The 27,934-nt window shown below is 41.6% G+C and overlaps 2 protein-coding genes across 7 annotated transcripts; one reads left to right on the top strand and one right to left on the bottom strand.

The window, feature by feature from the left end:
- Window positions 1-292: 292 nt before the first annotated feature.
- On the bottom strand, window positions 293-19,976 carry GNPAT (glyceronephosphate O-acyltransferase). 6 transcript variants are annotated; one of them, XM_068185114.1, is made up of 16 exons: window positions 19,723-19,976; window positions 16,151-16,342; window positions 13,541-13,717; window positions 12,565-12,694; window positions 10,260-10,387; window positions 9,742-9,817; window positions 9,001-9,152; window positions 8,780-8,910; window positions 7,891-8,114; window positions 5,481-5,726; window positions 4,987-5,066; window positions 3,112-3,252; window positions 2,107-2,206; window positions 1,920-2,013; window positions 916-977; window positions 293-617 (listed from the first exon to the last, which is right to left on the bottom strand). In XM_068185114.1, the coding sequence occupies exons 1-16, from the start codon at window positions 19,957-19,959 to the stop codon at window positions 574-576; spliced, it is 2,214 nt and encodes a 737-aa protein (XP_068041215.1). In that variant the 5' UTR covers window positions 19,960-19,976; the 3' UTR covers window positions 293-573. The 6 variants fall into 6 exon arrangements, with proteins under 6 accessions (XP_068041215.1, XP_068041216.1, XP_068041217.1 ...); XM_068185115.1 differs by having other exon boundaries at window positions 16,151-16,339; window positions 19,723-19,974; XM_068185116.1 differs by lacking the exon at window positions 19,723-19,976 and adding an exon at window positions 17,491-17,649 and having other exon boundaries at window positions 16,151-16,339.
- C3H1orf131 (chromosome 3 C1orf131 homolog) lies at window positions 19,958-26,341 on the top strand. The gene is made up of 5 exons (XM_068183003.1): window positions 19,958-20,218; window positions 22,660-22,716; window positions 23,717-23,812; window positions 24,492-24,578; window positions 25,572-26,341. Exons 1-5 carry the CDS (start codon window positions 19,958-19,960, stop codon window positions 25,629-25,631), a joined length of 561 nt encoding a protein of 186 aa, XP_068039104.1. The 3' UTR covers window positions 25,632-26,341.
- Window positions 26,342-27,934: the final 1,593 nt, after the last annotated feature.

Genomic DNA, 27,934 nt, shown 5'->3' with positions numbered 1-27,934 from the left:
CTGCCTTAAAAAAACCAAAATCAACAAAACCAAAACCAACCCAAACACAAAATACCAAAACACAAAACCCGACATATTTATCAGTTCTAGTTATTGCCCAAGGTTTGATTTGTGCTCTTCATTCATGAGGCACTTGCCTCACATTTAGCCAGCCAGCAACATTTTTTTTCTAAATATTACTTTTAATAGCAAGTCTTTTAATTCCCTGTTACATTTTCACATCCATGAAATATTTGAAACCAATCACATTCCTTGTTACAAGCCTAGAAAAATGTATTTAGGTAGCCATTGCTGTGCACATCTCTCTCAACACTCATTAAAAAAAGAGACAATGTTTAATTTGTTTTTAAAAACAAAACACGGTGAGGATGCACATACACCTCTAAGCCCCTCAGCAGCAATTCCTAAGTGGCAATGGAGAGCTGTGCAGCTGAAGAAACAGTTCTGTGCCTCCCACTCTTGTAGGCTGGCTGGGCAAGAGGGAAACCTTGTCTGTTCCTATCCCCGCTCCAGCAGGGCAGTGGTCCATGTTCTCGGCAGGAGCTTACATCCACTCACAGCATCAGAGACCATTTAGAGTCGTGCAGCCACAGGTTTCTGTACAGGTATCCGAGCATCTAACAAAAAAACCCACACTAAATATTTCTGATCACCATGCTGTAAACACCACGCGCACAAACTACTTCTCACTTTACTGCCCTCAGCCACTGGATTGCACAGTATGTCAAATAAAGAAGGGCGATTCAAAGCTGCAGCTAATGATACCAGAAAAAGCATTGTAAAAAAGTATTACTAAGATTTTTATGCAGTTAAGTCTATGGAATTACTTGTTAAAAAGCACTACATCTAACATATGTGCCTTGTCCAAAGTAATTTATAACTTCAGAAGCTCTCTTCAAATTAGAGAACACTTACCAAACATGTCCAGGATTTTACTAACAGCCTCTTGATTTACACTGTAAGTGAATCCATTGGGCCTACAGTTACAAAAAGAAAGTTTACTCAACAAATATTTCTTATTCCAGTAATTTCTACACAAATAATCAGAATTAAACATTTTCATAATTACATAGTATTTTTCATCCTACCAGCATACATATCAAATTTAAGGACATGTTGGACTTCTACTCAAGAACGGTCATGGTTTCTTTACCTTTTCTCTTGTTCACAGTCCCCAAATTCTCTTCCACTCAATTTATTCCTTTTACTTGAAGGGGAATTTAGCTATAGACATTTATCTTAATCTATTCATTTCATAAACAGAGGCATAAGGAAATAGCTCAGGTCACCAGTTGCCAACTATGTTCTGTGAAACACTCAATACACTGCAGGGACTTGTTTTATTGGGGATTTCCATGATCATACTTTTAAACACAGTAAGAAGCACCACAACACAAATTCTCTTGATAACAGAATAATGCAAAATACAGCAACAGGTGCATTTTAATCTTAGGCCTATAAACCATGAGCTGTGTAAAAAGACTAGAACGATTAAGCTTTCAGTTTAATTGCTTTGAGATGAGTTCAGTGCTGAAGTCCCCCAGAACTAGCAGTATTCCTGATTATTGCTTGCATTGCCTGACAAGGCTTACTGTAGCACACAAATAAGCAGTGCTGTTCTTTTCTTATCAGAGCCTTGGGAGGACAGTTGAAAACCAAAAGGTAAAGGGAATCAGAAGCAGCCTAATAGTGAGTTAATGAATTTTGTTGTTAGGTCCCACAGGAGTCTTTCCACTATGAGGGCATGCCATTACACTTCCACATCATGTACAGAAAGGAACTACTGGGTTTTCTCCATGACTCCAGTAAATCCAGTCAACCTCTGGTGCTCAGGCAGTTGGGGTTCTCCTGTTCTCCTAGCTCAGACATTAAGAATTGTCATTAAGACTTCTATATACCAGAAATTTAACATTACTTACATTTTCTTCTTCTTCACTGCACCCAGTTGCACAAGAGCTGATAAGGCATTTTTCTGCATGTCAGAAGACAGCGCTTCATAACATTGTGTACTCCCTATGCAGAAGGTAGAAACACAATTAAATTTTTTATAATTTTCAATTAACAGGCTACTCTTGTAAAATCATACTGAGTAACAGCTGTACACACCCTTCTCGAGAAGTTGAAAAACAAAGTTGCGGACTCCGGGTATAAACTGCTTCTCAGTAAATGCTTCTTTCATTTCCTTTGAGAGGTATCTGAAAATTAACTAACACGTTCAAGAAAATGAGCATTCCTTTCTTTTAGATTGTCAGCTTGTAATGAGTTATAAACAGACATGTCCTTGTACGTAATACTATTCCACTTTAAAAAGCATAGGAGAGGAACTCAAAAGGTACCACTCCATAGGGCATCTGAAAGTTTTATTACTGTTTTACAGGTAAGAGAATCCCAATATTAAAATAAGACTCTGTATTTCTGTAACAGCTACCTTAGACATTAATTTTACATTCTTGTTCTTACAACCAAAAACAGTTTAACTTTTTTAAAGCAATACCTGTTCTGAAGATGAGAAAAAATGGGCACATCAGTACAGCTCCACCCACCTCACACATCAGATCACTAACTACATTCCACTATGTTAAACACCTACAGTCTCACCAATCTTATACTGACTTACCTGAGATTTTAGCCTTCTGGGTTTGTATGTATTACTAACTACAGGAACGTAAATGTTTAATCTTATTAAAACCTTGGGAAAACCAGAAGAATGTAAAGAGATATGGATGGAATTAATGACTCCCATAAAAGCTGTGAGATAGGAGATGCAAACTCATTTCCACACCTGGCAGGACAACCCACATAAAATGAATTAAGCAAGAGCTCCTCATAAAAAAGAACAATGAACCTGGTAGCAGCACACTCCCTGTGAATCTTATAAACCCACAATGAGCCATCACATTACACAGTAGTTACTGCTTTAGTAAATTGGACAAGTCAGAGCCAAAAGCTAAAATTGGGATCCTTGGGGGAGGGTGGTGTTTAAGATTCATTACTGCTATTTCTTAATTTTTACATTTCTCAGCCTATTTACATGGAAGTATCACAGCTCTCTTACTTTCCCTATAAAACACAGGAAAAAAAAAAGAGATCATTTTCTGAAGGACAACATACCTGATAACCTTCCACAAAAGGTCTGAACATCGCTGACAAGAAAGACACTGTACCACTTCCTTTGTCAGTAGGGTAAATCTCCTGTTGACTCGTTTGAATGGCATCACATTTTGTGAGTAGAAAACATCCTTCCTCAAAATCCTGGACAAGAAATGCATAACTAAAATTCTAACATTTACATAAGTGCAGCTACCATTTCCCACAAAATCAACAACAGAAACCACAACAGGGCACCACTTTCATTTCTGAACTCAGTTGTCAAGAGACTTGAACCAAAATTTTCCTGTCTCCAAAAAAATACCCATATGAAAAGGCAGTGAGAACATGTTCTTAAACACAGCAGTTCCTCAATGTACAATAGACCTTGGCACAAAGAAAGTGGCTGTACTTGCTATTGCAATAGCCAGCCTGAGCTCCCTCAGGATTTTGTCAAAACAGGGTCAGGTCGTCCAGTTTAGGGTTTTTTCCTGCACGTGTTTTTAATCTATTTATCTATTTTTAAACTAAGGGTTTGCCTTTATCTCATGTCCAGTGTTTGCAATAAATGATAATACAGATCAGTGACCGGCCCTCTACCAAACAGAAAACAAATGGCTAAAAAGTTACAAAGTATGGAAATGTCAAGGTCAAAACAATTTCACCGCCAATATGGGCAAAAGGGCGACAGATTACACAAAGGGATGGGACAAGGACATGACAGACATATGAATGAATAAAGCAGTGAGTGGGTGGCTTAAAGATCCCTTAGCATCACAGCAACTATTTCATCTGATTCCAGCAAAGTCATTCATAGCCAACCACCTTCCTGCTACCTGCTGCTTTCTGCTATTTCAAGAAAGCTGCAAGAGGCAACAATCGTCAACAAATAAAACTTAACAGTGCCAGTCAGCCTTTAAAAAGGCCCAATTCTCATCTATATAAAAATCTATGAGATTTTAATACATTTTCAAGTCTTGAACATTCTTGTGAAAATTATACTTATCTCTTTTTTAATGCAGGAAAGATCATAATTATCACCATCATATATTTGTCCTCAACATTGATAAAAATAACACACAATCAGTTTAAAATCCAATTAAAAAGTACATATACCAATTTATATTGGGTGCGAGGCTGATCCAGTTTTTTTTACTGATAAACTTGTTTTCACCTGCATTTCAAGCAGGCTGGACCAGAGCTAGCTCTGACCCAGCAGGTTTGTGTACAAACTGACAGAGCAAGTCCTGCAGAGAGCCAAGGGCTGCCTGCAGTTTTCCCAGCTTGCCTGTATCCAGCTGTGCTGGGGTGCACACAGGCACACTGAGCCCTGGAATAAGGCAGTGTGCAGGAACAATACTGGCTTTGTCTGGCTGATGCCTGCATGGGGCAGGAGGTAAAATGAGGGGAAACTCTTTTCAAGCAAAAAAGGATGCAAGTAAAGCTTCCAAAGACTCTAAGAGGGAAACTATTATGCCATTAGGAAAGCTCTCTCTTCAAAAACCTTCACAGGCTGTACCCCGACAGCATTTACACTTCATTGAAAAGACTGTTTTAACATGGATTTTCAGATCTGTGCTGGAAGACTGTTAGCTTTATGCGAAAAAGCCAAACTTGTGCTACAGTTCAGTTTAGTAGTTCAGAGTTGGGCAATTTCATGATTTTTAGTTTTTTTTTTACTGGAATGGAGAAAAAAATTGTATCGGCAACCTTGTGGATTCAGACAATATTTTGCAATCAACACAATGACCCCCTTTGAAGTTCTCTCTCCCACTTACAGATCAAGGTGATATCCCTGTGGGTGTTTTTCACAAAGCACTTGTTTGGCAGAGCCCTGGAATCATGCTATTTTAATTGGTTGCATTACTATGAGTATTTTTATATAAGGGATGTTTTTACCTTCAATGAAATGCCAGGAAAGAAGATGAACTCATCAGAAAAAACATCTCTCAAGAAGTTGAAGCAGCTATAGATTTCGTCTGAAAAAGATATTGTAAATGCAAGTGAAGAGCCATTTACTCCTTATTTAAGAGTACCTACTTCAAATAAAATATGGACTTGACATTTGAAGCATACATACAATGGCAGAAACCCCAAAAGAACAGCAAGTACTCAAAGCACTTGATTCAACTGTTAAGAAAAGGAAAGAGCAGGGGCTTGGAGCTTCTCAGAACATGCATTAAATGCCACAGTCAAATCCTACAAAAGGATCAAAGGGTAAACAAACAAAAAAAAGGCAAGCAAAATATCCCCATGCTTTCCCAACACATCCACCTTATCCCAAGTATAACAGTCTCGGATAGCTCCCGCTAGCAGTCACAGGAACCTGGTGCTCGTCTCCCAGCTGATGGCACAAGGAGCAAAGCCAGCAGCTTCTCAGAGCCCAAGCATACCTTTTCTGAAGCTGGGTGCCATCTGCAAGGCCATTGCCACCAGGGCCGGGCGCACGAAGACGTTCAGCAGCTGGTTCCTGTATGTGGCACACATGAGCACGGCCAGCGCGTGCCTGAAGACGATTTCCCCTACGGCTCCATCTTCCACTCCCTTGTCATTCAGGACCACGTGGCCATCGACAAGGCGAGCGATGTTGGAATGCAGGGTGAGGCCAGACAGGACTGCTTTTTTGGCACACAGGTTATCTAGGAGGAAAGTACAACACATAGCAAGTTGCAAAAGGGAACATGACTCTATTAGAACAGCCTAAAATGCACTAGTATTCCAGACACTACGCCAAACTTTCAGTTAGAGAGATATTCCAACATAATCCATACCAGGAATTAGAAAACTAGGCATAGTATGATATGGAGAGAACAAATTTCAGACATTTCTATAATTAAAACACTTTAAATTCTTCCACTTACTAACAATTGCAAATGGTAATTGTTCCTTTGTCTCTGGAACAAATATTCTGAGCCTCCAAATACAAAAAGGATATATCTGTTTGATGGAAACATTCATTAGTAAGGAAATGGAGACTGTACTTCTGCTTAAGCATTTCTGACGTTACAAGTTTTGAATCAGAGGTACAAGTCTTTTTATAAACTTTTTCATTAACTCTCCCAAATTAAATTTATAAAAATCCTTAACATAAATATTGTTATATAACATACCTACTCAATGAGAAACATTCTCTACATCAAATTGGAATCAATGTGACAAGCAAGCAATAAAATTCATACTGAATGCTAAAATACACTTTACATGTTCAGAGCACCACAGGCATAGCAAATCACTATAGCCTCTGACAGAAAAACCCCATCATCCTCCTTTCCTTTAATACAGATTTCACGTAGAGTCTCCTTGCATCTTATTTACTCTTTCAACCTACTTTGTTTGAATTTTGCTAAAGCTCCCAAGTTTCTCAATGCAATAGGAAGCAGAAGTCTGTGCAAGTAATTTTGCAGTTCTTGTTTTGAATATAAAATTTTGCAAATGTTCTGCCTGTAACAACCAACCAGCATGACAAGGGCAGAAATAACCAGCTGTTTGGAGACCGAAGAATGGAGAGCGTACATGCAGGTGCTGGCATCAGCAAATTGGCCTTTAAATGTATTTCTTCTTTCAAATTGACAATCCAAACCAAAACAACAAACCCAGTATGCAGCTGATGCCTTGAGCACAGACAGCACACTCCAACAAAATCCACTCAGCTGTTTTCACTCCTCCATTTCACTACAGTGCCTATTTGCTATTCCCTGACCACATCACAACTCTACTAAAGCAAATGCTTACGCATTGTTGCTAAGAAAATAAACAAAATAAATAAGCAAATCTCGATGTAGTATGTTTTTCAGTTTACTGTGTAGTAAGATTCTAAATGTTGCTTAAGTATTGCCATGAAATTCTTGCTTTTACCAGTCTGGCAGAAGCAGATCTTGTCTGCTTTCCCTGTAGTGACGATCCCTGAAAGAAGTAGTTTTTTTTCCACAGATGACAGAGTTCTTTTATACCAGTAGCCTGCTCCTATTTCTTTATTGTAGCAGTGAGAGGGATCCTCGATTATACATAGGACTACAAAAGCAAAGATCCTTGGCTTAAGTCTACCTACAGCAGAAAGGTAAATGTACTTGCATTACACAATACTGTTCTTTGCTGGCTTTACCACTTACATCCTGAGGCTCTAAAATTGCCTGTGTCATTCTGGCTCACAGAGAGAAGTTTCAAACAAAGTTTGAAAGCACAATCAACCTTTCAGCAGCCAATATATACACTATACATATACATATATATAAAAGGGGATATGTATACAAGTATATAAATAAAACCACCAAAGAAGCCTTCCCTTCAAAAGTCCTAATTGTTTCTGGAGATAAAGTGAAATTTAAAAATAAATAGACAACTGAGAGTTTTGATTTCCTCTACCCATTTGTTTCTGCTAGTTCTTTGCACCAGTAACAACTTATACTGTAGTCAGTACCAAGCAGGAAATGTAGCATTACACAGAGTTAAGTGGTGCAGATCAGGCAACTGCCTGTGACTTACACACAGTTCAGAAAGACAGACACTACACAAAATGTAGTACTCTGATAAAGTACCTTATAATTTCCCTCTCACATGATAATTTCCCTCCCTTCATGATACAACAGTAAAATGTCTGTTCTGTTTCCACATGTTTTTCAAAGTATTATCTTCAACAGGTTAAGTCAAAACCTGTCAGGTTTCAGCATGATTTTAAGCATATCCTAAAATCCATTTATAACTGTAAGAATTCTGTAAAGCTGTTACCATACATTCCTTCCACAGAAATATAATTTATCTTTCATAAGCAACAAGAGGAACAGAAATAACACTTTCTCTGCATACCAGGCCATTCAATGAATCCTCCAAAAGTCTGCGTTAAGCCTTTAAGCCACAGAGTCTTTTCTATTAGAAGCTCACATTCCATGGCTGGCAAATTCTGGAGCAGAACAGCAGCAACTAGCACCCATGGGCTCAAAACCATGTTTTCTATTTGCAGGAGCTCCATTTTATAAGCTACGTCACTGACAAATTCTTGGATATCCTCAGATGGCTTTTGGGGAAGATGCCTGAAAAAAACAATGCAATTTAAGGTAAAGAGCTAAAAAAGTCTAACATAAATAACACCCCTCTTTATTTCTTTCATATTGTTCCCGGATCTGTAACTTTACAGCACCCAACAGGTGCACTCTGCAGGGTGATTCTATGTGCAATGTAAAACAGAAGTCTAGAGCAAAGCATTAGAAGCTGCATGACAGTACCTCAAGCACAGACCTCTCTAATGACGCTGTACGTCTGCTGTCTTCAAACAAAATTCAAAAGCATTATGTTTTATAGAGAATATTGCAAAAGCAACACAATCCAGTCACAGCTACAGCTCTCCCTGATATATGGTCACTTAGCAGCTTGCAGGACTAATGCAAGAAGTGAGAGAAAGTTGAAAATTTTAACTGGCAAAAGCACCACATTCTCAGAAAACAGAGTTTTGCCTGGTGCATGCATCACCATTAAATTTTAAAGTGGTGTCTTCTCAACACAGGTAAAGCCACAAGTAACAATTCATTTCAGAAACACCCAGTCACAAGCACAATAAGCCTCTGCTCAGACCAAACAGGTTCAGCAGTCTGAACAGTCAGATGGAGGGAGGTGAGAGAAGATGAAAACAAAGTACAAGAGAACATCTTAGTTAGTTCACATAGATGTAGACTAAACAAATGTTTTTCCTGTGTGGTACCTGGGAACCAAATTGTATGGGCATCGATTGATCCTCCCAGATGCCAAGGTTCTAAGGGATACTGGCTGGCCAACGTAGATATGTATGGTACCAAAATTGTCACTGAGGATTTTCCTGGCTTTTAACAACCCCTATGAAAACAGGAAGAGGAAAACTTAAATTCTGGTGCTACAGCATGTGTATAAATCCACTTATGTTCTGTTCTTAAGGAATTTACATACAGATGTAGATTCTTTGGGCTTTGGGACTCCTAGGAGTTCATATGCATAGAGAGATTCTTCTAATATCCTCTCATAGCTGATGCTAATGGGAACAAGGTATGTGTCAAAGACTTCACGTTTGAAAAAGGGTTCCATCACAATGCTGAGAAGACCTGCCAATTGGGAAAAAAAAAACATGAATCACCTGTCTCTTTCAAAGAGGGAAAAGCAACTGCAATTTAACTTTGAAAAGGATATCTCTGCATTTTAGAAACTGCTAATAGGTGTGCACTGTGCCTGTTCTCTCTTCAAGCAAGCAGAAGCAAAAGACATTGCCCAAGCCTTTAAACAGAAGGTAAATGGAAGCAACACTCTTGGACAGCTGTTTGTGCTTTTTTCAGCAGCACTGCTCCGTGCTTGCACGGAATCTTCCTTCTAAAGATTCCACGTTACTTTTACGGTTAGAACTACAATATTTCTCTGCTGGCCAGGGGATGCCTATTGTCTAGGAAGAAAATGGTGAAGAGTTATTGAATTTAATACACAATGGGGCAAAGGGAGCAAAAGCAGTAGAGTGCAAGTGAATGTATTGCTGTTCTTTCTATGGCCTTGGAACCCAGGCATGGTGTTTTCCATACTCTGACAGACCTCTCAGTTTCCCTCTACATAAACATCCCTTTCTATCCAAAGAACTTACAAAGCACATAGCCACTAATGAAAATGCTAACAATATTAGAAGTTCCAAATCTTAAATAAACATACCAAATTTTGGAGTCAGAGTCTTGGCAGTGCGGCTTCTAGTCCCCTCAAGGAAAAATTCAATTGGGGCATAGCCACTCTTCAAAAGTAAAACAAACAAAAAGCTGATCAGAGAAAACATTACTTCTTTATTGCCCACAGTTTTAAGTACTTCAAATGTTAAGTAAGTTGGTTTTTTTAATGAAAGACAAACATATCTAACTTCAGTCATCTGTAGGCCTACATTCATCTATTTGCCACACCATGTAGTGTAATTAATGAAAACACTGTGTCCGTCATGAGATATGGGCACACAATCCAAAGCAACTGATGAGCAGTAATTTATCACTTACTGAACTGTGTCATAATAATAGAGTGCACACATGGTCCTCAGCTACAGCCAATATGAGGTAAAAAGCACTTATTCAGATCACCATGAAGATTTTCAATCACACAGCCAAGACATCCTGCATATCTCACAAGAATTGTTCCAACAGAGTATTTCTTAAGTATACATTTTGAGAGCTCAGCAAGTTATTTACCCTTAGCATGGTTTTTACATATTCAGCAAACACTGCCCAGTAGAGTCTGTTCCCACCGAAGGAACGTCGCATAAAAAAGGCACCTGCCCTTCGTAGCAGCTCACCAACTATCTTCATTCCTAGGAAATCTGAAAAACAATCAAAGAAAAAAAACCACACACACAAAATGTATTGGTTAATATCAGCCAGCAGAATCAACTACAAAATTTCTAGCATGCTGACTACCAGAATACAGAAGATCTCTTTCAAGGATCCCTTTGTTGCTAACACATTTAATTGCTTTCAAATTGTCTAGCAAGGCTTATACAGACAAGAATGGCATAGCATAGTATGTTTTCCATTATTTTTAAGCTGCATTCACTTAGAGAAATTTATTTTCATAATTTAGATGGCTAGAGTTCAGCCATAATAAAGACTGAGTTTCTGAAGCACATTGTCTCACTCATCTTTAGAAAAAAGCAGCTCCTACTGAACATATTCCAGAAGACACAGAAATTAGGCAGCCAATTAAACTATATTAGACCATCTATGATCCTGACTCACCATTTTGAGGGATGTACACCAAATCAGCTAAAATTATTTTATTGTTTTTCAGTTTTAAGCAATGATAGTCAATGCTTAACTTGTCAAAAGCAGGAAAAAACACTTAATGTTAACAAAGTCCTTATGGAAGCATTTAAAATAAATCCACACATCAGCTGGCAACATGCCATTCCAACCTCCTTGCCACCTCAATCAATGAAACACTGGAGAACAGATATTCACTCAGTCAAATAAATTCACATTTCTAGTCGCAACACTGACAATGACTGTGCTGAAAATGTCACAGGTGCCAGAAACATCATCCCAACACCAGTTAGATTCCTGCTAATGTATGAGGATGTACTGGCAACTGTTTACCTTCCCTTAGCTAATCCCTACAGATCTATCTGTATGCTTGAAGCCAAGAGATAACTAACAAAGCAAAGGCACTTACCACATATATCAGGATAGTCTCTCCAGTCAGCACAAGTGCTGTTTTGAGAGTGAGTTTGTAAACCACATCTTGTGAACCTCTAACATGATATGCAGTTATGAAATACAGATACAACCATAGAAAACTGTATTTTCTCCAGAAGAATTTAAAATAATACACACGTGCAGGCAGCATCAAGCTAAAAGCCCCTAATTCTTTAGGAGAGCTTTGACCCTGAAGCACTCAAAGCATTCAAAAAATGTTAATCATACAAAAACAATCCTTGTAAGCTCAACTAATGGTATCTTAAGATACTATTTTGAGGTCCAAAACTCAAAAATACTCTAATCCAAGTCAGCAAAGGATTATACCAATAACAACATGTGAGCAGATTCTGAACAATACACAACAGGCAAACTGCAACACCTTGATCAAGGCAGCTGTGAAACATGGACTTGTGAATGTAACCTGCATCACCCAGATGCAGCAAACTCAAAGACCAGGGAAATCTCATCTTCCATAGCAAGCACATCCTCACAGCTTCTATAAGTCTTGCTACCTTTTTGTTTGGAAAAGCAGACTACAGTAAAGCAGAAGGTTCCAAGATCTCTGCTAGGTTACCTTACCTGTGCTTATTACAGTGCTGCACCAGACCAGTGGTTTTCTGCCTACTTAGAATACCTGTTTGATACTCATGACTTCCAAGATCAGGTTTCTAACTTAAGTGCTGACAGCAACCAGATTATCAAAAAGCACATTAACTTGGAAGACATTTACTGTTCAAGCCCTCAAGAATTGTTTCCTACAAATATACTGGCTTCATCTGCTTTACAACTAAGTATGCCCAAAATCCTGACCTCTGATATGCCATATCACTTCCCTGCCAGCTCTGTTCTCAGCATGTCACAAAGTTCTGCCAATACTTCAAAGGAATCAGTCGCATCAGAAACAAGCATAAAGTGGCTGGTGCTTTGTATCTGGCTGCTGTGACTGCACTTTAAACTGTATGAAGTATCACAAAAAGTTCTGCCCCCACAGTAGCACCCGGCCAAGTTCTTGCCTGTTACCAGGTTATGAAAGCAAAGAGAAGTATTTGTCACAACCCTTATCTTTGCCCCAGCCTCAGGTCTACAGATGGAATACTTCTGGGTGAACTTGCTATGAAAAAAATTCACCTTTGACAGGACTCAGCACCAATGAGAAGCTTTCAGACACTGTAAGCACCTTACCCAAGGAGGATTTAACAAGATATATTTGGAGCAGAAGTTAAACACAACTACTTATAGTTCAGCTACCAAAGAATGCCACCAATTCTCTGAATCCTGAAAACATTGTTAAAAACATACTTGCCTATTCCTGCTGCAATGACAGGCAAGGCCAAGTCATACGTGTATAGCAAATAAGACAGCATCAAAAAGTCTACGTAGCTTCGGTGGCTGGGCAGCAGCACCACGGGATGCTCCTGAATGGCGTGTTGTAACTGAAAAAGAACAGTGCAAACAATATTGTCCCAATATTTACTGACTGTTGAAATTTGCAAATATAGACCTGCACAGGGCTTAAGGCAAACAAAACCCCATTTGCTTGATGGTTGTTTCTCTGTCCACACAATCAATACCTCTTTCAGCACAGAATCCATTGGAAATTTGGAGCAGTTGCTTCCAGAGTAGCAACCTGAGGCTCACAAGTATCACAGGACTCAAAAACTATGGGCACCCCATCATGGGATAGTTTAATTCCAATCCCTTTTGATGGGGATGGGAAACCAAACTGGGGCTGTCAGGATTGACTTTGCTTACTTCCAGGAAATGCACTGCACCCTCCAGAACAGCAATCTCCTGAAATGAAACAGGGGGGCAACGGTTCCCAGAAACTGAGGAAAACCTAACGCATCTCCTGCCTAAGACGTGCACAGTGCTTCACAAATGTTAGTATGAGGGTTTTGCTGAACAGCTAGTCCACTCAGCCATGTAATATTACCCCCAATTCAGCTAAATGCATTATTATTTTATAATATCAGATAGAAAACACTCTCAGTGGCTGATCTAACATAATCACAGGCACATGGTATTCCTTACCATAGAAGGAATTCCTTACCATTTGGAAAATATAGCTGTTATCCTGATAGCTGTTTGCCTTTAAAATACTTACATATCATCTTTCCTCCCACATTTACTAAGAAATGCACTAATAAACAAAACCGAGTGCAGTTTTTTTTTTTAAGAGGGTTTTTTTCATATTTGTTATTTGTGATTAGAGCTCTTGTCCAAGTGACTGGTCTGAAAACATGAAAACATTTTAACTTTTTCCTCCCACCAGTACTCACTCTCTGCATTCCTTCTTCATTCACACAAACTCTCTGGAAAAGCTGTTTAAATATTTTGCTCAGAGTGAAGGCAAAAAATCTGACAGCTCCTAGTTGCATACGGTGGCCCATCTCATCAAGGATTTCTGTGGCTTCTTCTTGAATAATATCAGGTGATTCTCCCATTTCTTTTGCTAACTAAGAAGAAACAAAACAGCAGTGACAAGTTGTTCCCTTCTCCTTGCCCATGCACACTGTTCTAATGTGCCACAGCATCTTATGGGAGAACTACTGCAATAGTCCAAAAGGTTTTGTTTTATGTGATAGGCATGGATCTAATCAATGTCTGGTGCCAGCCAACATGACAAAGCCAAGTTAAAGCTGCCCAAAAACCAAAATAACCTTAGATGTCAATGGCAGGAGGAGGACATACAGCAATCCTCCCCTCAAACACAAAATCCTTCCCCAATATGAATGTTTCAACTTGCAGCATATTCAGAGGATATTTAAGTTCAAAGAATATTTCCTCTATTATCAGTCTGAAGAAGACTCTGTGCATTTTTCTTTCAATAGTAAAATGAAGCCAATGTTTGTTGAGACAGTCAAAATGTAAATATTTTAAGTGCATTTGGGTTAGAGTTTACAAAGAACCTTAGCCTATCACACTTCCATTTCTTTGTGACACATTCCTTTGGCAATAGAGAGCTGAATTGCATACAAAGCACTGTCTCTACCAACTGTGCATATCAATGATCTTTCTTCTGTTGCCATGCACATTTCCTTTTGAAGTTCCTTGAAACAGACTTAAATAATGGCCATCCCTCCAATTTGGTATTTGAATCTAGAAATATTTAATTGAAAAGTTAAGCCTTTTACTGTTATGGAATAAGGAATATGACTTTTACTCAACACAGAGGAGGAAAGGAAAGGCATGTCAGAAGAAAAAGCCCCCAAAAAAGCACATCTGTTTGGAAGCCAGTGCTGCTTACCTACTATTTCCATTTTGTGACATATGAGAAAATTCATCTCCTCCAATCTACCTTGATATACCTTACTATTACATCTACTAGGTCAAATGTGTTTTCTTAAATGCATTACCAATTATCTTATGTACTTCCACATGTAGTTTAAACTGATTATTTTAGCCACTTAAAGAAGCCAAAAACTGCTTCCACTTAAGCCTGAGAAAATCAGTCTTGCTTAGGAAGCCAAAGAATTCTTCTTGTTATTCAGCAGGAAGAGATTCTGTTCTCATTCACCAGCAAAAGGCTTACCATACAGTTCACTTGTGTGATTTAAGGGCAAATCCACTATGGAACTAAGAACTTCCCAAAATCAGAAATCAAAAACCCAGACCAGTCACATATAGCAACCTAAAACAAACAAATGATCTTAACTTCCCACACTAAACTTTAGTAACCGCAACAATTTGGCACAAGAACAAATTCAAGTATGCCTGTGTAAAGCTGTGCAAACCCTCCCTGCCCAGGCAGAAGGGACCCTAATTGTAGAGTGCCGGGCACATTGCCCAAGACACTCTCAGTTTGAAACTTCCTGTAACCTCTAGTGCAAAGCTGGTAACCAGGCTGCAATGGCAGGTCTGCAAACTCCCTTCAACCACTTGATGCAGCCAGAAAACAGCCATCAAAATAATTTCCTATCAGAAAAGCTTTCCTTTTCAGAATAAAACATCACACAAACATCTTTCTGTCAAATCATCGGTAAAGTATTTTCTTTCAGTAAATTTTTTAGTGTCTCTGGAGTTGAAAGATTTTTTTTGGCTTTCATGCTACTTAGCAATCCATAATGGAAACAGAACTACTTTGTGGTGTAGAGTGACATACTTTACTTTGTCACATTATAACACATTTTGATGTATCACAGGTATATACTAACCATTAAAAGAAACAAATAGAAAAAAATTACAGTAGCCTGTCACTCAGGACTAACCAAAACATCTTACATATTTCCACATACTTGCAATTATTTTTTATGGCTACTGAAATTAGTTACCCTGCTAATTTACACACATACATACTTCAGGCATTTAAACACAGTGCAAAGTATCAGCCAGCCTAACCATAAAATACTTTATTTGTTATAAAGTAATAGCTGCCCTTCATGTTAGAACAAAAAATATGGTTACATCTTAAACAGTGTTTCTAATTCAAAGAATTACCTGTGAAATAGAACTCTAATTTTAGTGAAAGTAGCATTTAGGACTTGTTCATAAATGCATCATTAACCTATAAAATTCCTACAAGAAACCCCCAAAGTACAAAAATGTCTGCTAAGAAGGAGGGTGATAATGTCTTTCACAATGTTGATCTGTGGTGAGAACAGTGGAGTATGAGGAGAAAGAGAAAAAAGAAGTAGTCAGGTACACTGGATAAATTAATGATGAAGTGTTGTATATGAAAAATCAAAACATGTTTCATGAACCTGACAGTTTTAGTGGCAACCCCAGTTTTTTTTTTTTTCCTGCCAAAAGAGTTATTTATTTACTGGACCATCTTCCAAACTACAGTTACCATTTTAACAAGGTCAGCAACAATCTCTTTTTCCCTGCTGCCATACAAAGCTTGGCTGTGTTCAATCCACCTCATCTTAGAGCTCATTCTCCAGACTCACCTGCTTGATAACATATTGAACTTGCTCTGAGTGGAGAACAGCACTTTTGATAGCGTTTGGCTTGCAAGGTGAAAGGCCCTTGTAGATCACCGGGGTGTAACATTTCATGGCGTATCTCAAGTCACTGGACAACCGTCTTTCCTCCAAGATATCCTCAAACTCATCTCTTTTCTTTGATGTGAGCTCTTTCTGCTAGGAACATACAAATGAAGAATGAGACACTGTCTTGAGCTATTTGGTGACCTGCTTGGCTATAGCACCACAATAATGATATGTACTACTTCTGCAACATGTGGGGCTTCTTAGCTTCAATAATGTCTGCATGTTACACTCTGTGACTGCAGGAACCAATACTACCTACTTGCAAGAGTGATCCAGAAAGAAACTAAAAAGCAAAATAAACAAACACACACACCCTCCCTTCCCCCTCCCCCTAAAAAAAACCCCTCACCCTAATTCCTTTCAATTACAAATTACAAAGATCCCCAAATCACCCTATACCATGTTACTTAATTTTACCTCCCCCCCAAAAAAACCTAATCCCTTCAACTGTAAAGATCTTCAAATTACCCTATGCCACATTATTTAATTCCACACAACGGGAAGAAACTGAGAGAAGACATGGGCTTTTAAAGCTGAAGTGCCTTGCCTCCAGCCTCTCCGTGATTAATAAGGATTAAACTAAAGACCTTTGATTCCAACTCTCACAGTTTCATTAAGACAATGCCATGATTGACATTATAAAAACCTGATCATCAACACACGGGAAATAATCCCTGGTACTTAGAAGTTGCATCTGGGGCCTTGGTGACTTGCGGCTTTCACAAAGCTTGGATGTAAGGTACAGCAAACATTATCAGGGAGGAGGCTGACCTCACTGTCAGCCATGTGACTGCAATACGGTGCACACACAGGTAAAAAGAGACCCCAGCCTCTGAGTAATTTTTCACTGCTAAGCAGGAAAAACCCCAGGACATCAAGAACTGTGGATCCATCCTGCTGCAAAAAATTCAGACAAAACTCTTCCCTTTGAGCCAGCAGAGCCTTGCGCTGGAGAGAGATGTCTCCTATTATCTCCTATATCACTACAGTTTGTATGAATGATCCCTCAGTCTTCCCAATAGTGAAATTGTATTTCTCCAAGCTTCAAACCAGCACCAACAGCCACCAGGTAAGTAAGACAACTGGAGTAAGCCTCTGTTAAATAAAAATGTATTAGTTATGACCAAGCATATTTATTAGAAGATATTAAAAATGCTTATGTCTTCCTCCACAGTTCCACTTGAAGGGTAGCACTGGCAATCTTGTCATTCATTCCACCTCCTCTTTCTATATATGACCCATGCAGAACCAAACTGATAATGAAGGATAAAACATGCTTCATGAGCTCCTTCAGTGACCTTTTCTGGTGCTGAGTGGAAAGCCTGGCCAGCAAACACACAGGGGAACACCAGCAACAGATAAACAAAATGCCCAGCAGTGGCAGCTGGGTTTTCAACCTTGGGTGAGGGAGTTGGGTTTCACTGCCGGCCAACCAGAGCCACATCAGCAACACTGTCAGAGCAGCTGACATTTAGTAGAGAGCAAACCTTTAGCACCTGTCCATTCATCACCACAAGGTAATTTGGTCGAACAAAACAAAACAACTCAAATCAGGAATATCTCCACTTAAGAATGACAAAAAACCCTTCGAAGCCTCATCGGTATCAAAAGTCAATTTTGTTTTATTGGAGGACACAAATCCCACTATAATGTTTGACCTTCTCAAGTTCTTTTACCCACACAGGACAGGCAAATTTGGAGATGATCCCTCTCCTATAATTGCATTTAGTAGCTTGTATAACTTTTCTTTCCACAGCTGCAGTTTAGAGAATTACCTCACAGTATCTGCAGAACAAACTCAGCACAAACTTTCAAAACTATGCCATACAAGTATTAAACCCAGACCTCTATTAATGTAAAACTTTTAGGGGTTTTTGTCTTGTATTATTTAGCATTACAGCTTTCAACCTCTCTTCTTTCACAGCTTTCAATTGGTTAAGTATTTTGCAAGACCTGAGTAAGCTAAGATCTGTTAAGATGACTGGAAAGTTTCTATCAGCCATCTGTTGCTGTTGACACCTTATATCAATCTCTTTGATTAAAATAAAACAGAAATAAATCCCTTATATTGTATAATGGCAAAAAAGATCAGAATAGTAGCAGAAAATATTATTTAGCTCTAAGTATCACCTACTCACATCAGTATGTGACAAGTCATTGCTCACAAAATCTAAGCAACATTTGTGTCAGTTACAAAAGTTCAAGTCCTGCAATCTGCAACTACATGAAATCCAGACAAAGAAAGCCAGCACTCAGCATGGGCATTATCAGCCACATCAGCAGTCACTGCACTGCTGCAGCTATTCCCAGTGCAGCTCTGGTGAGCAGAGTTTTGCAAGGGCCATGGCCCACTGAAAAATCACCTCTCTGCCTCTGCTCTTTGTCTGAGACTTGATGTGCAACTGATTTCTCTCCATGGCAATAGTTATTTTCACACCTTGTTCTGAAGGAGCACTGAGGGAGCCAAACCACACACTTTACCAAACACAAAAGATTTGCAACTGTGCTTTTACATGTTACAGCCAAGCTGTTGTTCCAGCTTCAATTGCCAGCTGGTAGAGAATACACATAGAAAACACACTGTTGGAAACCTGGACATCAGAAAATTCAATGACATGCACTGTTACTGCCACAGTGGTGAAGTATGGAAGCAAAACAGCAGGAGCTTGGAACTGCTCTGCTTCCATAAAAGTAGGATATGCAATGTAACGATGGTGCTCGCGATGCCCTTGGGATACCAACACACGGACAAAACACAGAAGAGAAGTTTGGGAAGCTCTGCCGAAACACAGCGCTGGCTCCCTCTCTCCCTAGTCCCCTCCTCCAAATGCATGTAGAGAGGTGGGGTTTAGCACCCCACACCCAAACCTCCTTGTCTGAGGCTGGCAAAGGAGATGCAGGGAACGAACAAGGTCAATAAAGTAATCTCCACTGTATATCACGGGAAAACCCACCCCGGCCACTCCATCCCCACGACAACCTCCCAGCGCTGAGTTCACCATGGCGGGCAGGACAGGCTGCTGCGGTGCTGAAGCCCTGCGGAGCGCCCGGTGCCCGGACACCCGCCACGGCAGCGAGCCGCTCCGGGCCACTGCCTCCGTAAGGAAGAGACACTTCCCACCTCCCCTGCCCCGGCGGGCCTTCCGCAGCAGCTCTGAGGGGACCGCGGCGCTCGGGACCGGGAGCTCTGGCTGTCGCGACAGACAGTGCGGGAGCAGCCGAGGCAGAGAAGGGCGCGCGGGAAGGTGAACTGGTGACGGAAAACCTTCGGTCCCGCCGGGGCCCGGGAAAGGCCTCGTCCCTCCCTCCGCAGCGCGGTTCCCCTTCCCCGGGGACACAAACCGGGGCTAAGGGATGGAGGGGCAGACAGCGCCAAGCGCCGTCATTCCCCTTCAGAGAGAGCGGCACCGCCGCGGCGCGGGTGAGGTGAGCAGCCCCTTCCCCGCGGCACCACTCCCACCGCCGCCTACCGAGTACATGGGCGCCCCTCGCCGCGCCCGCCCGGGCGCCGCCGCCGCCGCTGTCGCCATGGTCCTGCGAGCTCCGCCGCGCCGCCCCGCGCCCCGCTCGCCCGCCCTACCCCGTCGCGCTGCCCTGCCGCCCGCCGCCGCCTCCCGCGGCGTCCATGGCCCCGCGCCGCCCCGGCCCGGCTGCCTGGTGCGGTGCGGCGGCGGAAGGCGGGGGCACCGCGCCATGGGCGGCGCCATGTCGGGTGCGACGGAAGCCGCCGGGGCTCACACGCCGGCCCACCTGCCCGCCGCGGCAGCCATGGGACCGCGGGAGCCGCGCCGCCGACTGGAGGCGGTGCTCGGTGCCCTCTACGACCTGGGTGGGTGCACGGCGCCGGGCCGGGCGCTGCGCCGGCACCAAGGTCCTCCCTGGGGGCCGGGGAGGGGGCCGGGCGTGGGCGCTCAGGAGCGGAGCGGCGGCGGCGCGGAGCTGACCCGCGGCATGTGCTTGGCACAGGTGAGGAGCCCGGCGGTGCTCGGCGCGCTGCAGAGAACGGCGAAGCGAGAGCAGTGCCGCCGTCGGCGCAGGAGGAAGAGGAGGAAGAGGAGAGACGGGAGCCGCAGCCGGCGGCGGGCGGCCGGCGCGGGGCCCGCCGCTTCTTCGGGGAGCTGCGGGCCGAGCTGAGCGCCGCCGGCACTGCCCCGCCGACCCCCGCCGCCCCGCCCGCCGTGGAGGTCGTGGTGTTCCGCGGGAGGAAGAGGAAGGAGCGGCACGGCCCCTCGGCAGCGCCGGCCGGCGGAGCTCAGGTAGAGCCGGGCGGGCGCGGTCCCCGCTGCCCCGAGCCGCCCCTTCCCGAAGGGTGGGCGCCGTGGGGCGGGGTGCGCTCCCTGGACGCGGCGCCTGCCCCCGAGCGTGCCTAGGTTTGTCCCTGTTGCTGATACAGCTGCCTGGAAATCCGGATGCTTTGGCGATCATCGTGCTCAGCTCGATGGCATCTGGTCCTGCTGATTCCCAGTGGGGCTGCTGGAAACGGGCAGGGTGAAGTAGGGGAGGGGGCAGGACTTGAAGACCAATATTTTTCAATTTCAGATCTGTGGATAAGAATCCTATGTTTGAAATAGGCGCATTTTAGCAAAATAAATTGATTTGCTGACAGGTCTGATGTTACAGCAAGAAGTGAAAGAGATGGAAGGCAAAGCCTCTTTGTTACTTCAGTGCCCAGGAGTTTTGTGTGCTGCTCTGTTCCTGTCAGTAGCTGTGCATGTGAGGTGCCAAAACTTGCTTCTGTTTTTTGGCATCGCAACATCACTGGGCCATTGACAAGCAGCATTTGTTCTTGGAAGATCGGTGTTGGGTAGTCACTTGGAGAAGGCATGACACCATTACATCTCAATCCTCTGGTTTGGTTTGTTGCTGCTGAACTGCTTTGCACTACCAAAAACTGTAGCTGAGTTCTTTCAACAGGGAGGTCTGGATGGGTTTGACTGGAGGCTGAGCAGAGGGGTTGATTGTTTTCCAGATTTTATAGCTTCTCTGGTGGTTTTCCTTGAGTTGTCTTTATGGCCATAACATCAGAGGCCCATTGTAAAATAAGCTTTGATGGGCCAACATATGGCTGTCTTGAATTCAGAGAGACTTACCGATACTGGGGTTTGATTGCTTGGAATTGGGGACTTCAAGAGACTCAAGCAGTTGTTTGAATCCATAAGCTTTTGTGCTTTTCCAGCATGTTTTCCTATAAAGTTTTTCTTAAGTTTTTTATAGCTGGAGTTTTCTTAAGTTTTTTATAGCTGGAGTTTTTTTACCTGAAAATACTGGTGTTACGCTTGTTAGCAAAATGCTCTGAAGATAACCAGGTTTATTTGTGGTTGAAATCGCAATTCTCTATAAAAGCCTTTGCAGAGCTGAGACGAGTTTGGCTGCAGTGAATGCAGAGGGAAGCCCTGGTGTAACCCTTGGGCCTGAACCTGTGACTCACTGTGCCCTGAGGGCCTGGAGAGTGAAACAGAAACGCATGAAATGTATTTCAGTTCAGCTTTAATGCTTATGTAGTACTCCTGTTTCCTCTGAGTGGATTGTATCTTTGGGAGAAAACGGGGAAGGTGAACGGTAATTTCTTGAACAGATTGCCTGCCTGCATCAGCATGCTTAGGAGTGGGCAGAGCTTCCACTCAGAGAGGTGGTTCAGCACATCCTCCCTGAAATCAGAAAGCAGACAGTCTAAAATAACCCTGGGAGATTTGTAACTGCTCCACAGTCTCCCATGTGGGACACTCCTGTAACAAGCAAGCATGGAACTCTCTCCCTGGGGATTTTGGGCTTCTTTTTCTTTATAGGATATATAATGTGTTCCCCCTGGAGAGTAGCCCTCCAAACTGAGAACTGCTGATGGAAGTCTGCTGATGTCTGTGTAAATCATGGAGTAGAGAAGATATAGTTTTCACTGAGCTTATTTTGAACAAGTCCTTTCTTCAGCCTACGCTAAGTGGGTTCTGCTATTTGCTGACAGTGCACCCTTTGGAGCTGTTTCTCTGGCATTAGTGAAGCTGGATATGGACACTAATATATGTCCATGCAGTTAGGAATTAAGCTTATTTTACATATTGCCCCAGCTGTGAGTACATGCACTATTACCACTGCACTGTCTCAAACAAAATTACTTAGAATTTGTGAGGTATCCTACATTAGCTGTTTGGTATGGGTTTGTAAATTGAAATATGAGTGATACATAGCTCACATGTGGCAGTTTTTCTCTTACTTACCTAGAAAAATGCCATTGAAACTATCTCTTTTAACAGATCCTGGTAATAAAGCTAGAAAAAAGTGCTGCTGGAAACCTGTGTATTATTCCATACAACTGACTTTACATTTCACTGTTTTTTCAAAAGCTATCCCAGTCAGCATTTAAACTGGTGTTACTTGTCACATTAATTTGAAATATTTTGTTTTGTTTATAGACCCAAATAGTGAATGAAGAGAAAAATGCAGTCAGGCAAGAATTTAACTTTGAAAAGGTAAGTCAGTAGGATCAGACTAATGTCACTAGTTTAGTGTACAGTTATGTGTACAAGTATACTTCAGAAAGCTACGGTGGGACTGATGGGAAACCCTTCCAGTAATGCCTAGGTGAGGATTATAGGTGAGGATTTCCTAATAGGTAATTCTGGCTACATGCCATGCCAAAGGACGAATAGGCTGGCAGCAGTCAGCTGCTCCGTGTGGAGAGAGGTGTGTTACAACTTCGTGGCCTTTCTGATCTTCCAATGAGAATTTGAGGAGAATGCGTGAAGGTGCTTCAATTACCATAATGTTTAGCGTAGTTCTTTCAGCCCTATGGTGTTAAATCTCTGACATCTCATGTGGGAAGGAAAAAAAGTGTATTGGCATCTGTTCTTGAAACAACAAATGGCTTTTTCCATTTGTCTTTTTATTCTCATCTGTTCTTATTTGAGCATAACTAGTACTGGCCACCTTAGCTACTAATTTGTTTACAGATCTGTGCAAGTTCTTTTATGTGCCTAAATGCTGCTCAGGGATGTGTTATGATCCAGTGGAATCTCTATCTGGAGATTCTGCATGGAGCTGTCTGCTGCTAAGAAGGGTGGGGGTTTAATCATGGATTTAAAAAAGATTATGGATTCATTAGTGGTTTTGCCAAGGTGTGCTTGTATAGTGTTAACTCTGCCTGTGTGTGTAGTCAAACCACCATGTGCCTGTCCATGCTTCTCAGTGGTTAAGTGCTCATTTTCTACACGGAGGAAATCCATGTGACTTTATGTGAAATGAGGAGAATTAAAAATTGTCCCCCTGACAGCCCTCACCATCCAGAGATTAGTTGGACATTGGTTAACTGCTCTGCAGTATAGCTCTGAACTCAGTTTTATTTTATAGCATGCCAATTTCCAGTATTAGCCAGGATTTCCTCAGGCGTATGACTTCGTTGCTCTCTGCCAGGCATTGCTTTGCAACAGGTTGGACATAATGAAATGCCTGCAATTTTCTGCACTGTTCTAGGCTCGCCTGGAAGTGCACAAGTTTGGAATCACTGGCTACAAGAAGCAGGAGCAACGTGTTTGGGAACAGGAGCGTGCTATCATGCTAGGAGCCAAGGTAATTGTCCCTTGGTTTGTGCTGGAGGTCACCCAGCTCTTACAGTGCAGAAAAGCAATAGGGAACATGAGGGACTTTGGTATTACCCTTTTAAAACACAAAATCCCCTGCCTTGACTTTTCTCCCACTTCATCCTTACTTTTACATCATCTGTTCTGTCTTGTCTATTTTCTATAGATGATTGGAAAATTAGTATGGTTGTGTTATCAGGAAAGTATTAAAGATGAAATATGACTGATCAGGCTGAAAAACAACATTTGCTAATTTTTAATCAGGCAACTCAAAAATAAATAGTTGGAGTGTGGGGCTCACTTTTTAAATCTTCATTCTCACAGTGAGATAAAGGTGGAGAAAAGTTTTAAATTCATCATAACTAGTATAAAAGAAAAAAAAATGTTTTTAGGAAATGGGTTTGGTTTTTTTTGCTCAGAGTGTGTATGTAAACCTTATAGGACTGATAACAGAACATCATTCTCTCTCTCTGCTGTCCTCAATAAGAAAGAAACAGTTTGTGACTACCTGATGCTTCTTAAGTCCATTCCTCTCACCCAAAAGGAAGTTAGGATTTCTAATGTTTTGCCACTACCACGTGAAAAATGCTATCTGTGCAAGTGTGTGAATAATTTTTGAACCTATTTGAAAATTTAATCAGCAGTATCCTTCCCAATCTTTTTTGCAGCCCCCCAAAAAGGTACATGTGAACTACAGGACTTACCAAGAGAAGCTGAAAGAGAAAAAAGCAGTGAAAGATGCTGATAAAGAAAAGGTTTGTATGAAATTTTCTGTAGAAAAAGGCAGCATGTAGGAGCCAGCCCAAGAGCCTGACAGATAACCCCTCAGGTGCAAGAGGAGTGCCCAAGCTTGACACCTGCTGCTCCCTGAGGATTGGCTTCCTGGCTCGTACAAGATAAATCTCATTGGTAAAAGCTGGTTGTGTGCAGCATGAAGGTGCAGAGTTAGCTTGTGGTTGGTTTCTCTGCCTCACCCTTCCAGGCTGATAGACTGATGACACAAAATCAGCAGGGTTTTTTTTTTTTTTATCCTTTCCTCTTTAGAGGAAGCAGAATGGTCCCCAATTAAAGTTTGTTGCATGTTGTCTAACCACAGAGAGCTGGATCTTCAACTGCATTTTTATCAGCACAATTCCATCTAGGATCCTACTCATTATTTAAAACAAGGGTGAGGCTTCTGTTGCATCCATCCTCTAGCACAGCCCATCTGGCTCTAAGCCTACTCTCTGCCTCCCTATGGAGCCTTCCCATGTAGGTGGGAGCAGGCTGGTAGGGTTGATAATTGCTCTTTCAGCTGGTTTCCTGCCACCCTCTTTCCCAAGGACCTACTTCTCCTCCTCTGTCATGTGGCTCAAAGTGTATGACCAGTCACAGCTGAACCCTGTCATTTGACAGCTGCCCTCAGCTGGGTGACAGGACACACCTGCCTGGTAGCAAGTGCATCTTCTGACCCTGGGATCTGTCACATGCCCGAGAAGGAAGCCTCTGCTTTTGCACATGGCAAGGACAGCATTTTGGTCGTGAGTGGGCTGTACTTTCCATAAGGCATTAGGAAGGGCTATGGACATTCCTGGCAGTGGCTCCATAATGTGTTGCATTATTTGTTCTGTCAGAAGGTCTCCCAGCTTGCTTTAAGTGCCTGCTGCTCTGTGAAGCAAAAGCTATTTACTGAATGTTCTTTGTGCAGGTGGTTGTTTAACCAACATGCTCTGTTCCTTTTTCATTAAAATATGTATCTTTAAAAACAGGAACACAAAGGTGATTCCGTTAAGAAGAAGAAGAAGCAGAAAGAACAGAAGGAGAGGTGAGGTGTTTTTAACATGGTCTCCCCAGTTTATCTCCCCTGCGTAATTGCACAGTCTTACTCCAGAAATCATGCACATCACAGTGCAGCAAAATTCTCCAGGTGCTGAGCTCCTCAAAAAAAAGGTGACACTCCTCTGTGCCTAGCAGTTCCAGAGGCTTCAGTTCCACAGCTTTACTTGAAAGTATGTCAATTCTGCCCCAACACGTCTCAGGGCTGCAGCTGGAGGTCAGAGGGATGAAAATCCCTGTGTGCAGACTCAGGAGACACCACTTGCTCAGAGCATTTGCCCTAAGAAATAATTTCTTTGAAGCACAGGCTACAGTGTAGAGAGCCTTGAAAGTGAGCTGACATTTCCTAATCCTAGTGCAGCAGGTTCCCTCTGTACTCTCTTCCTTCTCTGTCTAAAAATCTTCATGTTTCTAAACATTTAAAAATTTAAATCATGCTGTAGTGTGCTGTAAATTTTGCACGTCTATGAAGGAAAAATGTTCTAAAGTCTTTGCATGCTATGGTCTGATACTCCATAATACCAAACCCTGCATAAGTAGGTGACTTTGTTGCCATATTAAGCGTTTACATGTGTTTCTGCTGTTTCTTTTAATTTTTGTTTTCCCTCTTCCTGTTTCAGGAAGGCCAAAAGGAAGAAATCAGTGCCTAGCATTTGGCCTGCAGGACAAGTTGGAAAATTCAGAAATGGGACCTTGATTCTGCAAAGCCGTGACATAAAGAAAATTAAATCATCTAAAGTTAGTAAATGAACTTCATAATACAGAGTGAAATGGACAATATGCATAAGAGAATTCACATTGCTACCAACACAGACTTCTGAGGCATTTTGCCTATCCACCATATCCTAATCTTTTAATATTATTTGTTATTATGGGATTTTTATGTACCATTCTGCCTTGGGATGATTATTAGAATTTACCATTTTATAAATAAAGAATAGAGTTTTTATTAAGGTTATACAGGCTATTTTATAGTCAATATGTGCTAAAGAAAACATTTCTTTTTGTAGAATCTACTTATTGGCTGTAACTAAAATACTCATTTAATCCATAAATTAATGGATTAATATATATATCTTTCATATGGAAGGAATTTGGAAAAAACAGTATCTTACTCTGAACTGGAAGTAGGTGTTCTCCAAACATTTATTGGACAGAAATCTGTTTCTTTATCCTTATGGATTACTGGTGAATAGTGGAACTGCACAATAATTTTTCTGGCCAGCAAAACCTCTTAATGTTTCAACATTACCTGCTTTGGAATGAAAATAATACTTTTCTGAAGTTTTGTCCCAGGCAAGCATTACACACTCATCTTGTATATCTCTGTAGAGATCTCCAAGTAAGCACTTTGGAATAGTGGTTTGGTGGCTTGGTTGTTTGGTTTTTAAAAACAAAACCATGTAAGACTGAGCCAAATGAGCATGGACACTCAAAAGCTACTGGTTGTTCCAGTTAACTCGTGTTTGTTTTGATTCCATGCTTCTTAAGGCTTTTCTGTGAAATCTTTACCAAAACTGCCTTTTAGTGCTATTTGGATTTCAGCAGTCTGGTGTTTCTGGAACAACATTGATTGTCTTCTGTAACTAAATATTTTATTTTGTTGCTTTTAAGGTCCATCCATTAAAAATGGCAATTGTTAGTAACACTTCCAAAATGAAAGTTCAGTATTTTAGGGGGAGACAAAGATAAGGATAACTTAAATGACAGATTTTTTTCTGTGTTGTAAGATATAGAGCTTGTTGGAACAGCTCTGGCAGTGAAGGATGTGTACATGGTAAGGAAAACAGCCCTTACAGCAGAAACTTGTTCTAGGTGTACTGGTACCCTTGTGGGCTGGGAGCCTGAGCAAGGTGATCCCTGACCCCGAGGTCTGTGTCTTGCTGAGCTTGCAGCACCATCGGAGGCTGCCGCCCTCTCAGGATGGGAAAGTGTTCTGGCACGCTACTTCCCCCACACCTTACCTTACCTGCATGTCCTGGAGACATGTGTCTGCCAGCACAAAGAGGACCAAGAGGAGAAAGAGGGTTTGGAGGGATCAAGTGCCAGATAACAAGCAGAAGGGAGTGTTTCTGGAGCTGTGTAGGAACAGAAGGGGTGTGCAGAGTTTGGTTGCTAAATGCTATTATCACATTTCATAATTTCATAATTTGATTTCTTCTTACTCAGTATTGATTGCAGATTCAAACTGGAATTAAGATTCCTGTCTGGTTACAGACTTAATGACTTACTTGACATTAGAGAAATGTCAAATCACAATGGCGTGTGAAGGTGTAACCACTGAGAATTTAGTACA

The sequence above is a fragment of the Anomalospiza imberbis genome, chromosome 3 (genome assembly GCF_031753505.1).
Source record: "Anomalospiza imberbis isolate Cuckoo-Finch-1a 21T00152 chromosome 3, ASM3175350v1, whole genome shotgun sequence".
In the NCBI taxonomy this organism is placed as follows: domain Eukaryota; kingdom Metazoa; phylum Chordata; class Aves; order Passeriformes; family Viduidae; genus Anomalospiza; species Anomalospiza imberbis.
This window is presented reverse-complemented; position numbering and strand designations above follow the sequence as displayed.

What these genes read in the sequence shown, in the direction of transcription:
- GNPAT (XM_068185114.1), bottom strand. Translation starts at nt 19,959, where the DNA reads ATGGCGCCGCCCATGGCGCGGTGCCCCCGCCTTCCGCCGCCGCACCGC. An exon ending in CCATACAATTTGGTTCCCAG is followed by an intron (nt 8,115 to 8,779) that starts GTACCACACAGG and finishes TGTTTTTTTCAG; the next exon opens with GCATCTTCCCCAAAAGCCAT. An exon ending in GGCACCCAGCTTCAGAAAAG is followed by an intron (nt 5,067 to 5,480) that starts GTATGCTTGGGC and finishes TATCTTTTTCAG; the next exon opens with ACGAAATCTATAGCTGCTTC.
- C3H1orf131 (XM_068183003.1), top strand. Translation starts at nt 19,958, where the DNA reads ATGTCGGGTGCGACGGAAGCCGCCGGGGCTCACACGCCGGCCCACCTG. An exon ending in AAGAATTTAACTTTGAAAAG is followed by an intron (nt 22,717 to 23,716) that starts GTAAGTCAGTAG and finishes GCACTGTTCTAG; the next exon opens with GCTCGCCTGGAAGTGCACAA. An exon ending in AAGATGCTGATAAAGAAAAG is followed by an intron (nt 24,579 to 25,571) that starts GTTTGTATGAAA and finishes CTTTAAAAACAG; the next exon opens with GAACACAAAGGTGATTCCGT.